This window comes from Elephantulus edwardii, unplaced genomic scaffold (assembly GCF_000299155.1).
Source record: "Elephantulus edwardii isolate Elephantulus edwardi_28Jun2011 unplaced genomic scaffold, EleEdw1.0 scaffold00075, whole genome shotgun sequence".
NCBI classification, from domain to species: domain Eukaryota; kingdom Metazoa; phylum Chordata; class Mammalia; order Macroscelidea; family Macroscelididae; genus Elephantulus; species Elephantulus edwardii.
In genome coordinates this window covers 557,099-571,638 of record NW_006399825.1, presented here as the reverse complement: position 1 = coordinate 571,638, position 14,540 = coordinate 557,099, and the positions used below count along the sequence as shown (strand labels likewise).

At 35.4% G+C, this 14,540-nt stretch overlaps 1 protein-coding gene across 1 annotated transcript in view; it reads left to right on the top strand.

The window, feature by feature from the left end:
• SLCO1B1 (solute carrier organic anion transporter family, member 1B1) overlaps positions 1–14,540 on the top strand; it is a 97,672-nt gene that overhangs the window by 56,337 nt on the left and 26,795 nt on the right. Inside the window, exons 7-10 of the mRNA XM_006889134.1 lie at positions 259–498; positions 4,074–4,238; positions 6,581–6,776; positions 8,489–8,654. Of these exons, the coding sequence (XP_006889196.1) occupies positions 259–498; positions 4,074–4,238; positions 6,581–6,776; positions 8,489–8,654 (767 nt within the window). The remainder of the gene's footprint in view (positions 1–258; positions 499–4,073; positions 4,239–6,580; positions 6,777–8,488; positions 8,655–14,540) is intronic.

The window sequence follows — 14,540 nt, the reverse complement described above, 5'->3', positions numbered from 1 at the left end:
TGTCAATGCTAGCATTTTCTTGATCTCATATTTGTTTAGCTGTTGAGAACAGTGTCATGAAAGATTTCTAGATAATAGCAATTATAAGGTGTCATTTTGATGCTAGAGATGATAAAGTATAGTGTTTTAGAACTCGTGAAATAGAATGTACTATCGTTCACCTATAAAGTAGAACAATAATTCCTATAATTTTCATATTTTGTTGCATTTCAAAGTAATTCTTTTAACTGGCTCTTTTTTTCTAATTCTTTATTACAGGCAGTATCCGAATAACTCCTAAGGATTCTCGTTGGGTTGGTGCTTGGTGGCTTGGTTTCCTTGTGGCTGGAATATTCGCTTTTGTTTCATCTATACCATTCTTTTTCCTTCCCAAAAGTCTGAAAAAAACAGACAGAGGCAGAAAATTTTCAGTGTCTTCACAAACTCCTAAAACAAAGGAAGAAATGATGTCAGCCAAATTAACCATTAAGGAGCAAAAGATAACTGAAAATGTTTTGGGTAAGTAGTAACTAGCATCTACAACCTCAAGTTGATCAAGTATGCAATCAAGGTAATTTATTAATAATTTGTAATCAGAATACAAAGCTTGGAAACAAAGATTTTTGCTTGGAAAATATTGTGTTGGTAACAGAAATAAAGGCAGAGAATGTATGATGGGATTCTATGCTAACAATTCATTAAAAATACCTTAAAACACCCGCCCCAAAACATAACCATAACATAAAAAGAAATTACACACACGAGCTTCACCAAATGGAATAAATATACAGGACAATTTAAATATTCTCAAGGAGAGAAATGAGGTTGAGAAAAAGGAAATCAGAAGACGTTTCTATCTAAGTAATAAGAGGGGGGTTATTTTCTATGGAATTGTATAGAAAAAGAAATTGCTTAAATACCCCCCAAAAAGTGAAAACATTCGTGGTACTTAATATTATCAGAGAAATTTCTGTCATAATCTAGTTTCAAAGACAAGTGCAAGGGGGCTAGTGGAGAAGCAAGAGTAGTCGGTCTGAAGAGTGATTGAATAACAGAGAAAGAGTTGACATGAGTTGTTGACAGCTCACTTTTAGAATTTAACAGCAGAGAAATTGTAAAATAGTAAAAATTAAGGCAGAACAATGCCTAAATTGTTGCCAACCTTTTAAATTTTAAGTTGTAGTAGGATTAACTATTCTGAGGCATAGCCCGAATTCTCCCCCTCAATGATTCATATGGTTTCTTCTTCCACAATGACTTTCACCTAAGAAAAAATGATGTGCTGGAACTCAGATTGACTCATAAGAGAGGACTGTTAAATTCTCAATTGTGTTCATCACCTGGAATTGGCCACATTAGTATAATTTATAAGTTTATTTCATGGTCTTTGGCAAATTCTGCAAAATTTTGTTTATTTCCAGAGTGAATTGCTAAATATTTACTAACTCCATTTACTAAGTTATAGAAGTTTATGAAATTTAGCATGCACACTAAAAAAATAACATCAAGACTGTCATATGGTATGTACTATGTGTCTATTCTAACAAGGCCAATTCTTTGAAAGTCAGTGCACTGAATTTAAAACTTTTAAGAATCATGGCAACTGTAAACAGTAAGAATGAGGAAGATGCAAATATAGGACTTTAGATTTGAAAGCAATAAAAACATCACATAAATTGTTACCTATGTTTGTCAGACTAGAATGGTTAATTCAAAAAACTCATTGCCAATGAGTTGGAATCTACTCAGGGCTGATCCTCCACTGAGTTTCTAAGACTAAATAATGAACAGAGCTTGTGTATCTTTCCTGTGGAACTAGATAAACACATCCAAACCTCCAGAGTAGTGTGGGCTTTGGGTTAGCAGCACTAATATAACCTGAGGACTATGTCATCAGAACTCTCTGGCATTGCAAAGAGATATTAATTGTGTTGTTGTTATGTGTTGAGTAGCAACCCTATGCACAATAGCTCTGAACCTTGCTCTATCCTGAGCCATTTTCACCGCCTCTGAAATACCTCCGCTCATTAGCCCAGTTATTATGTCAATCTATCTCATCTGGGATATTCCTCTCCTGTGCTGTGCCTCAACCCTTCCAAGCATGATATCCTTCTCATAAACCCAGTCACTCCTGCCTACATGCCCAAAGTATGTGGGGTGGAGTCTCAAAATCCTTGCCTCCAAGGAGCAGGTTTGTTTTACCCTCTCCAGGACAGACCTGCTAGTTTTCTTGATGGTCTATGGTATGTTCAAAACTCTTATTGAATACTACAACTCAAAGGCATCAGTTTTTAACCCTTGGTCATTGTCTGGCTATCTCATGCATAGCAAGTAATTGTGAAGACCATGGCCTGGATCAGGTGCACCTAAGTCTCTAGACTGACATTCTTTTCTTTTTTAATTTTTTTTCTTTTTTATTATTTTTGTGTGAGTGTACCGTCAAATCAGATCTGACTGGTACAGGAGGAGATTGTCCCTCCTTCCCCGGCAGAGCATCTGGTGGATTCGAACTGTGCGCCTCTAGGATTGTAGTTGCAGCTCCTTACCACTAGGCAACCAGAGCTCCCCTTAGACTGACATTCTTGATCTTAGCACTCTGGAGAGTTCCCTGACAGCAGATTTCTCTAATGCAATTTATCTTTTGATTTCGTGAGTGTTGTACTAATTTATACTTAATTTTGTGCTATTAGGAATGTAGGAAATAATTAAGAATGTTTATAAAGAATTTAAAAGACTCAATTTGTTCTATATACTTGTGAGTAGAGCTAATACTTTACTGAGTAGAGCTAAAAAACAAACAGACAAAAAAACCAACAAAAAACAAACCCAACCAACTCTCCTCAAACAGAGTTTGTTGCTTTCCCAGTCAGCTTCTTGTCATATAAACTGTTAATTTGGTTATTGAGCCAACAAAACAAGACTTCACTTTCATCGAACAGAATCTGACTCCTGGCAACTCTATGAGTTCTTGAAGTTATCAGTCTTCATGGGAGGAGACTACCCATCTTTCTTGCTTGAAGAGCCCAGTGGATTCAAACTGCTGGTCTTTCCATTTACAACCCAAAGTGTTTAGCAGGAAGCCATAAATCTCTGTTAATGAGGATAATCTACAGTGAGTCACTTTTCGTTGGAAATTCAAACAATATATCATCCAAGTTCTCATATACTTAAAGATGCAGTGAAAGATTTAGTGAATCTCTTCTACTCTGTTCCTTTTGCTCAATGGTGATAACTCACTGAGTAATATCTCACAAGTGGTCCATTCTGACTGGAGGATTCAGTTTAGCATTTTGTCCTAACAATTCTAAATATTGTTCATTCCTGCTACAAATTCCATTACATTTTCTCATTTGTGCTCTTTACTGTAACTACTTTTGTAGAGTCATTCTAGTTCACTGAGGTTAGTAGTGGTCATGGAATACATGCAAAAGGACTTGGCTACAGTGCCTGAAAGCAGGTGAAGGATACCAAGAACAGATGGGAATGAAAGCAGTCTCAGACTTCCTGGAGCGTGTATCACCATGAAAGGGATCTGAAAAATTCTCTGTTAAACAAAGACTATTTTCTGATGTTCTTGAAAGGGTTGTTAAGAGTGTAGTAAGACCTTGCTCATGAGTACAAAGATGTTCTCTTGAAAACTATTCCTGCCTGTCTATGCTTTGTTCCATATTACCTATGCTTTGTTCCATATGTTTAGACATTTACCCACGCTATGAGATCATGTTTTACTATAAGCTTTGATATTCTGCTAATAAAAAGCAGAGGCTTTACAATCCCTCAGTGCAATTAGCCTGAGTGAGCTCTTTGCCCTCTGGAAAATCTACATTTCACTTTGCTTGTCTTCCTTTGGCTCTACCTGCAAGAAACAACACATTTTTCATGTTATAAGCAAATTAGACTACTTATTTGTTGCCATTGGATGTAAGACTTAGCTCATACTATAGCTATTGAGAATCTTCAGATGTAGAGTAAGACCTTTATAGTCAATCTTTTTTGAAATATTTATTATATCTGCCAAAGTAAGATATAAATGCAATTAAGATAAACATATTTGTGATACAATATACTGTATTTTCTATTATTATGTTTTATAGGCTTCTTTCAGTCCTTGAAAAGCATACTTACCAATCCCCTATATGTTATTTACTTGATTGCATCAGTGTTAAACTTCAGCAACCATGTTGGTGGTGTTACTTATGTCTTCAAACACATAGAACAACAGTATGGCAAGTCAATAGGTGAAGCAAACTTCTGGATAGGTAAGTCAAATTATTTATCTATTTGCCTTAAAAGAGATAGGCTACCAAAAAAAAAAAAAAAAAAAAAATTTAAAAATAATTTAAAAAAATTTAAAAAATGAAAATTTTCTGACAATTATAACATTTGCTTATGCTTTTGTAAATATGTTGTTGTTGTTGTTGTTGTTGAGTGCCATCAAGTCGTAGGCGACTCATAGCGACCCTATGAACAAAAGTCCTAGACACTTGCGTGTGTGTGTGACTTTCATCCTTTCTTTGGCTTCATTTGTAAATATAGCCATGTTAATCATTGATATTGTAGTGCCTGTAGTTAAATTTGCATCTCATGTCATGTAACACATAAGCTAGTGAAGAAAAACATTTTCATGGACAGAATAATTAGACATGGCTTCTACATCACTTGAGTTTACAATATATTGATAGAGTAATAAAAATATTTTTAAATACAATCAATATAATTCCATATTCATGGATTTTGAAATCAGAAATCCATTACTTATAAAAAAGCAGGACATTGATATTTCCAAAGAATAAATTTAACTATATCATATTTCAATACAAATACCATATTTTAAAAAATCATTTTCATGATAATTTTCTGTTTCATAGAGTGTCTTAAGGTACACTTATTGAAATTGTCGTTGGGTGTCTTTAAGTCAATTCTGCCCCACAGACTCTTGGGACAGAGTAGATGTATTCCATTTTGTGTCCTTGGCTATCATTTTCACAGGAGCCAATACTTAAATGTTTTTCCTGTGGAGCTTCTGGGTGGATTAAAGTACCATCCTTTCAATGCCTATAAAGTTAAAAGTGTGATGGTGATATTTTGATTTCCAATGTATTTCACAACCTAGATAATGGGTTAGAAGTCTTTCTTTTTAATAATTCTTTCAGGACAATGAAATAGAAAAGTTATGAGGAATAAGTTATTGTACTATGATCATTAAAATAATGTATTGGTATATTTGTCATCTCAGAGTATATGTTTGTTTAATAACCTAAAAACTTACTATGTTGTCACCAAGTCAATTTTAACTCTTGTCAGTTCTGTAAGACAGAATAGAAAGGCCTTTTACAAGACTATAATTATTCACAGAAGCAGGCCACTTCATCTTTCTCCTGAGGAGTGGTTGGTGGTTTGTTACCAACTGAATCCTTTAATTACCATGGCTCTAGAGCTCCTTAAATGAACATTATTGTTGTTGTTGCTGATTGCCTTCGAGCCGAGAAAGATTCATCATAACTCATGAACAAAAGGCCTGAAGCCCCTCTACAACCATCGACATTTACCAAAGTTCATAGAGTTTACAGAGGCATGTTATTTAGGAAGTGGATGCCACCCTGATTCCAAATAGGTGAAAAAGGAGAGATATTAATTCAAGAGTTTAATTCTATAATTCTGAGTAAATTTGGAGTGAAGTTCTTTCTTAAGCATTATTGCTGTTGTTATGTGTCATTGAGTTGGAACTGGATCATGGCTGATTCGCCCATCCTTCTCTTAAGGAGCAACTGGTGGGTTCTTAAGCACTATTGTTGGTGTTGTCCTTAGCATTATTGTTGATGCTGTATACCATTAAGTCGGAACAAACCCTTAGGTGAACCTCCAGTGGGTTTTCTTTTTTCTTCTTTGAGATTTTAATGAAAGTTTATATAGAACTTGGATTTCCATTCATTCATTGTTGCACATTTTCCTCCCTGCTCACCCAACCCCAGTTCACTTTTCTCTTTGAAAAAAAAAACAAAACCAACTCTTTCATTGTACAATCTCCCACTACCACCCCCAGTCCACTTTACTATGCAACTCTTATTCTGGACTGCTGTCATGCAAATAATACCTCATCATATATTCCTTTTAAGCTGTTCTGTTCCTCATCTGTTTCAATGTAGTGCAGTTTACTTTTATGGAAGATTTTCCATCTTTCTCCCACAGATTTGAACCACTGTTGTTTTGGATGGCAGCGCTGCTCCTTACCACTAGGTCACTAGAGCTCCATTAGAACTTTTTAATTTTAAGATGGTGTAAATGATGACAGAGTGAAAGTTTTTTGTTTTCATTGTTCAAAATACAAATGGCTCATAGAGGCATAGTAAAGTGTTAGATACCGAAAAATATTCCCCATCACTAATTTAACTTTTGAGGATGCCAAATTCTCAACATAAACAGGACTCAATTAGTTTTGCCTCTCTCATAGAATATACTGGCCATTAACTTTTGTCTTGATCTGCCTTCAACTACCTACAAAGTTATAATATTAAATTTTGTTGTATGCATTATGTTTCATACATTAAAATATATCAGAAAGCCTTATTAAGGAATTATTTTTTTCTTTGTTTGTTTCTAGGAGTCATCTCCCTACCTACTTTTTCACTTGGATTGTTTTTAGGAGGATATATCATTAAAAAATTCAAATTGAATGTGATGGGAATTTCAAAATTGTCCCTTTTATTCTTCGTATTAGCTTTCTTATTTCAGTCATCTAATTTCTTCCTATTCTGTGAAACCAAATCAGTTGCTGGCTTAACCTTGACCTATGATGGGTTTGTATATATTTTTTTTCATTTTTATAAGAGTGTTAAGATCATGAAACCTATTATCATATATTCTTTTCCTTTATTAGTTAAGATTCAGACAATTTGTAATTTGTTTGAGGGCATAATTGGGTTCAAACAGATTGTACATCATATCATTACTTGTAGGGGCACCCTGATTGTCAAACCAGAGTTCAGCTGAAAGTTAGTCCCTGAAAATAAGAATAGTAACTGTACAATCTCTTCATAAGAAAGTGTCTAGGGGTAAATGGGAGGTTTTCAGATTTTTGCCTATGATTTGGTGCTTTGTCTTTATTTTTGCTCCATTCAACAAAATGCCACTGTGTGCCACCTGAAAGATTAAGATTTTTTAAATATATACATTCCTTTGTAAAATTCATAGTACAATGACAGTAAATAACAAATAGAGATTCTTGAATATGAAATAGTAGTCACTGGGAAAAGATTTTAAAATACAAATTCACAAAATGAGGTTTGATAGCCCTTGTGGGTGTCTCTGAAATATTATCAGTGGATCCACAAATTAAAAATTATTTTTATAATAATAATACATAATTTACTTTTTCTATTCCATTATCTCCTGAATGTATAGTGATAGTCTCTTGTGACAACAAGATGTTATCTGACAGCTAACAACATAAGTGCTTGCATACCTTTGTAAACTAAAATTCTTTAGTGTTAATGTCTAGTAATATATACTGACAGATCAAACTCAAGTAAAAACAACAAACTTTGAGATCTACAATGCATTTTAGGGGTATGAAAGATATTATTTGGAGGTTGGGGATTAATCAGAACACAGATATATTTTATCTGGACTAGATTTTAAATCATTCTATTTAACTACTGCCACTGGAATGTCTTCAAGCAAAATTAGGCATTAAATGCTTTTAGTAAAATTATTAATAGTATAATTTTTAACTTTATGAAACTAGCACTTTTCTTTTTTTATTTAAATCATTTGCCATTCAAAGATAGTTCATCAGTCAAACATTATCAAGATTTTGTCAACATTCTAGAAAATGTTTAGAATCAAGGAGCAGAAAATAAAATATACAAATGTTCCCTATTTTGGATTATAGTTATATCATAAGACTTTATTTATAATGTGTGACTATGATATAATGTTATAAGCAATTCCTTATAAAACATATTATAAATTCATTTTTAAATATATGAAGATTTTTCTAATATAAGTATATTCTGCTATACTTACTTTTCTAAAAGTTTATTCTTAAAGGGTAACGTTTTCCTTTACCAAATTACTTTTCCTAAAAAAAAATTCAGTATCTAAAATTCAGTTTACTTAAATACCATTCATAGGCTCAAGAGGCTTCATAGTTAATTGAAGTAGCTTTAACTTTAATTCCATTAAGTTATGAAGAAAAACTGAGTCACAGAAAAATGAAGTGACAGAGCTAATGTGAAATTTCTCAATATTGCAACACTAAACTAATTTCTGAACCTTAAGTATCTGCTTTGGTTTTTCTTTTGCATTCTAAGCATTTAGGTCATAATTGGTGTGTTAGTAAAGATGGTGAATATAAAAGTAATTGATAATTTTTTTAAAAAACAACTTTGCCATTGTCATCTGATATCATCTTTATTAAATGTCTCTACCAAATAAAAATATCATGTTTTTCCTTTTTTCCCTCTCTCTCCCTTTCTTTCTTCTCATATTTGTTATTATGTATCTGCAGAAAAAACTCAGTGACTTCTCATAGAAATGTACCACGTGCTTATTGCAACATAGACTGCAATTGTGATGAAAGCCAATGGGAACCAGTCTGTGGAGAAAATGGAATGATTTATGTGTCACCTTGTCTAGCAGGATGCAGGTCTTCAGGTAGTAAATCAAAGTCGAAAGTGAGTATTAGTTCTATTGTCTCTCCCTAATAAAAATCATAGAATCGGTTTAATAATTACCTATCAAATCAATCTATGACTAAAATGGCCACTAAAAAGGTAACAGGAGATCTCGAAAAGTGTCTGTTTTATTATGTGAGCAAAGCTTCAGATAAAATCTTGCATGGAAGGTGAGTAGATTTTTCTCCTGTTTGAGTTCTAATTTGAGATTACTTCACTTTTCCCCTGGAAAGTATTTAGGAACTTGAATGAGTGTAGGGTCTCTAGGAAGCTCCTAATTTCCTAATTTAACTGAATATTATTATTCCATTAATTTAGAGGCATTTTCACCTTTCAGGAGCCCACCTTTTTTCAACACTGTCCAGAAATCTTAGAAAGGACAGATTTTATACAATATTGAACTCTGACATCACTGTCCTTTTGTTTATTCCAAAGGCAAAGCCTCTGTTCCAACTTTTAACTTCCCAAATTTCTTTTTTCCAAGCTAGTATTTTTCCTATCTAAGATAACTTTGTAACTTATTTACTTAATACCACAGAGTATTCCTTTCCATGTTAATTACAGATTCTTGATAGTTGAGGATCTGAGATGCTCTACTAACTCACGACGTCTCACAAAGTACATAAAACATTTTCTGAGCTCTTTCTCAACAACCCACATTAGCAGCTATGTTCTCTGCCACACTATTCTGTGACTAATTTTCAAGCTTTTCTATTTTCCCTTCACCATCAAAAAACAAACAAAAAAAAAAACCAACACATAACAGCCAAAAAAGAAACACATTTCTATCAAGTCAGCTTTGACTCATAGCAATCCTCCATAAGGTTTGAAGGCTGTAATCTCTACGGAAAGAGATGGCTCATTACTCGGCCACAGAACAGCTTGGGGATTGCACTACTGGTCAATATGCTAGGCACTATGTCACAAGGACTCTCTTGGCCTTAATCCAGCTATTATGTAGTTGAAGAACACTGAAGACATTTAACCTGGACCACAACTTTAGTAAACTTGGACAAATCTGGCCCAGTGGCAATACTAAAAAATCCTTTACGGCCATAATGCCTTTCGCTGAGAGTACCCTATGGAGACAACTGTCCTCTTAATACTGGCAAGAAATACATTATGTGAAGATTGTTGGTGCACTCTTTTCTTCAAAATCTAACTAATCAGCTAAAGTAATGTTCCTTTTATCAAATTTTGGTTTTACTTTCTTTTTGAGATAGTTTCCTGTATTTTATTCCTAGTGATAAAGTAAAGCTTGGTTTTTGTTGTTAGTGGTGTCATTGAGTCTACTGTGATTCACAGCAACCTTATTAACAACATGAAAATTATACCCTGTTCTTTGCCATCATCATGATCACTGCCATGCAGAAGCCCATTGTGGTAGTCACTGTGTCAATTCATGTCATTGAAGGTCTTACTCTTTTTTCAGTGAAACTCTATTTTCCCCAGTAGTATATCCTTTTCTAAGGACTAAGCCCGTTCAGACAACATGCTCAAAGTATGTGATGAAATTTCAACCTCTTTCAGGAGGACTCTGGTTGCACCTTTATAGATATGTATCATCTTTTCATTGTCCATGATAAATTCAATACTCTTCAACAAGACCACAACTCAAAGGCATCAAAACTTCTTAGATCTTCTTTACACACTGTCCAATTTTGACATGCATAAGAAAGAAGTGAAATGGCATTACTTGTATCTGGTACACCTTGGTCTTTAAATAGATGTCATTGCTCTTTAGCACTTGGGAGTTCATTAACAAAAGATTTTCCCAATTTATTACGCCTTTTTGTTTCTTGACTGCTGTTACCATGGGTGTTGTTTGTGAATCCAATGAAAATTAAATCCTTGACAACTTAAATCCTTTCTCCATCTACCATGATGTTCCCTCTTGGTACACTAGTGAGGATACTTTTATAATTTTAAGTTGGTTTGCTTACAAAGTTTGTATGCATTGTGTTTCACACTATTCTTCATTCACATTGTGTCTCATACAATCATTTTCATGCATTATGTTTTATAAAATAAATCACCATTGGACCTTGCCCATCATTAACTTGTCTTTTCAGGTCCTTGCCCCATCTTTCTCATTTCCTTCACTACGTCCCTCCACCCACCAAATTGTGCAGCCCTGTGGCTTCCTTCTACTGTGGTCCTCACTCCTCTGCACCTACCCCTTCCCTTCTTGAGTCCCCATAATATGTTTTACTAGTTGTTGTTGTTATGTGCCATTGAGTCGTTTGAGACTCATAGAGACCCTATGTACAAGAGTCCTAAGCCCCGTTCTATCCTGTGCCAACATCGCTGTCTCAAACACCTTCATTCCCACCACTCCACTCACAGAATCGATCCATCTCATCGAGGGTCTTCCTCTCCTGCGCCATCCCTCCACTCTCCCAAATATGATGTCCCTCTCCAAGGACCAGTCCCTCTTTGCAACATGCCCAAAGTATGCCAGATGAAGCCTCAGAATCCTTGACTCCACCGAACATTCTGGCTTCACCCTCTCCAAGACAAACCTGTTTGTTTTCCTACCAGTCCATGGTATATTCAACACTCTTCTCCAACACCACAACTCAAAGGCATCAATTCTCTTTCTATTATCCCTATTCACTGTCCAACTCTCCAATGGATAGCACGTAATTGCAAAGACTATAGCCTGGATCAGGTGCACCTTAGTCTCCAGCCTGATGTCGTTGCACTTAAGTACTCTTGTTATTTACTAGTTATTCTTCTATTTTTATAATAATGGTCTTAAGCAGTATTTGTCCTTATGAGACTGAGTTAGTTCACTCAGCATAATGCCCTCCAGCCTCTCCCAAGTTACATAGAATTTTTTCAAAATCATTGCTCTTGAGTGCTGCATAGTATTTCATTTTGAAAATGTACCACAGTTCTCAATCTATTTAGTTACAGTTGGATATTGGGTGGTTTCCATGTTCTTACAATGATGAACAATGCTGCTATGAACAGCGGTGTACAAATGTTCATTAGTGTCTCAGTTTTAATTTTCTTAAGGTATTTTCCTAGTAGTGGAATAGCTGGGTCATGCAGAGATTCTATGTTTAACTTTTTGAGGAAACATCAAACTGCCTTCCAAAGTGGTTGTATCATTTTGCAATCTTATCAACAGTTTATAGGAATTCCCTCCCATCTCTCTACAACCTCTCCAATATTAATTGTTTGCTACCCTGCTAAACTTTGTCACTGGTACTGGGATGAGATAGTATCTCATTATGGTTTTGATTTGCATCTCTCAATGCCAGTGATTTTGAGCATTTCTTCACGTGTCTGTCTGACTTCTGTGAAGAGTCTTTCCTTGTCTTTTGCCCATTTTGTAATTGGGTTATCAGTCTTTTCCTTCTGGAGGCCCAGGTGCATTCTATAAACTTTTGTTATGAGATCCTTCTCTGAGATGGTATTGCCAATTTTTTTTCTCAGTCTGTAGGTTTTCTTTTAACTCCTTTGGAAAACAATTTTGATGAGCACAGAGAGACTTCTGTAGGGGCAGTTCATAGCAATAGGCCCACACAAAAAAAGGAAGAAAGATCTAACTCAATACCTTCATCAAATAGGAAAAGAGCAAAAATCTAACCCAGTGTCTAGAAGAAAGGAAATTATATGAACATAAGCTGAAATCAATGAGATAGAAAACAGAAAAACATTTGAAACCATCAACAAAACCAGGAGCTGGTTTTTCAAAAGGGTCAATAAAACTGAAAAACCATTGGTAAACTTACCAAAAGGGGTAAAAGAAGAAACACAAATAATTCACTTAAAGAATGACAGAGATGACATCACAACAGAACCAGAGGAAATTAAATCTATAATATCAGAATATTATGAAAAGCTATACTCTGACACATTTGAAAGCCTAGAAGAAATGGACACATTTCTTAAAACTCATGCACTACCCAGATTGACACAAATGAACAAAAAAATTCCTGGACCAGATGGTTCACAGGTGAATTTTAGGAAACATTCAGAGATTTATCACCAATTCTACTTAAAATATATAGAAACTAGGAAAAGAAGGAATATTCCCAGAAATATTCTATGAAGCAAGCATAAACCTAATACCAAATTCAGGCAAAGATATTACCAAAAAAGAAAACCTATCTTTCATGAATAAAATCCTAGCCAACAGATCCAAAAAGCACATTTTTAAAAATTATTATAACCAAGCCAAATGGAATTTATAATAGGTATATGAGGATGATTAAATATAAGAAAAAGGATCAATTTAATTCACTACATTAACAAAGCAGGTAACAAGAACCATATGATCCTAGCAATAGATTCAGAAAAGGCATTTGACAGAAATCCAACAATCATTCCTGATTAGACACTCAGTAAAACAGGAATAGAAGGGAAATTCCTCAATATACTGAAAAGAATACATGCAAAACCAAGAGCCAATATCATTTTTAACGGAAAAAGACGGAAAGTATTTTCCTTGTAAGCAGGGATCAGACAAGGATGCCCACTGTAACCACTTGTAGTCAGTATTGTATTGGAAGTACTTGGTAGGGCAATTATAACAAGAGAAGAAAATAAAAGCATCCTCATTGTCAAAGAGATGGTTCAACTGTCATTATATGCGGATGATATGATAGTGTACACAGAAAACCACAAGGACTCAGAAAAAAATCTATTCAAGCTAGTATACCAGTTTAGTAAGGTGGTAGGATACAAGATCAATATCCAAAAATTAGTGACTTTCCTCTATATTAACAAAGAAAACTCAGAGAAGGAAACTAAGAAAGCAGTACCATTTACAATAGCCAACCACAAATTGAGATACTTTAAAGTGAGCATAACCAGAGACATGAAAGAAAAAAAAATAATATTTCTGCGAAACACAATATTGTTCTTATGTGCTGTCGAGTTGCTTGCGAATCATAGTGACCCTATGTACAACCGCCCTAAACTCTGTCTGTCCTGTTCCAATCTCACTGTATCTGACACACCTATCCCGATTATCCCAGTCATGGAATCAATCCACCTCATAAAGGGTCTTCCCCTCCTGCTCTGTCCCTCCACCTTCCCAAGCATGATGTCCCTCTCCAAGGACCTGTCCCTCTTTACAACGTGTCCAAAGTACCTCAGATGAAGCCTCAGAATCCTTGCCTCCAAGGAGCAGCCAGCTTTAACCCTCTTCAGGATGAACCTGTTTGTTTTCTTAGCAGTGCATGGTACATTCAATACTCTTATCCAGCTCAAAGGCATCAATTCTCCTTCTATCCTCCGTAGTCATTGTCCAACTCCCTGATGCATAACAAGTGATTGCAAAGACCATGGCCTGTATCAGCCGCACCTTAGTCTCTAGAGAGAAACCATTGCACTTTAGTACTTTGGAGAGTTCCCTAACAGCAGACTTTCCCATCACAATGTTGTTGTTGTTGTTATGTGCTGTCGAGTCGCTTGCGACTCATAGCAACCCTATGCACAACAGCCCTAAACTCTGCTGTCTTCTGCCAATCTCACTGTCTCTGACACTCCCATCCCCATAACTCGAGTCACCAAATCAATCCACCTCATAGAGGGCCTTCCCCTCCTGCGCTATCCCTCCACCTTCCCCAGCCTGATGTCCTTCTCTAAGGACCGGTTTCTTCTTACAACATGTCCAAAATATGTTAGATAAAGCCTCAGAATCCTTGTTTCCAAAAAACCGTCCGGTTTAACCCTTTCCAGGATGAATCTGTTTGTTTTCCTAGCACTCCATGGTGTTCTCAATACTCTTCTCCAGCACCACAGCTCAAAGGCATCAATTCTCCTTCTGTCCTCCTTGCTCATTGTCCAACTCTCTGATGCATAACAAGTGATTGCAAAGACCATGGCCTGTATAAGACACACCTTAGTCTCCAGAGAGACACCATTGCT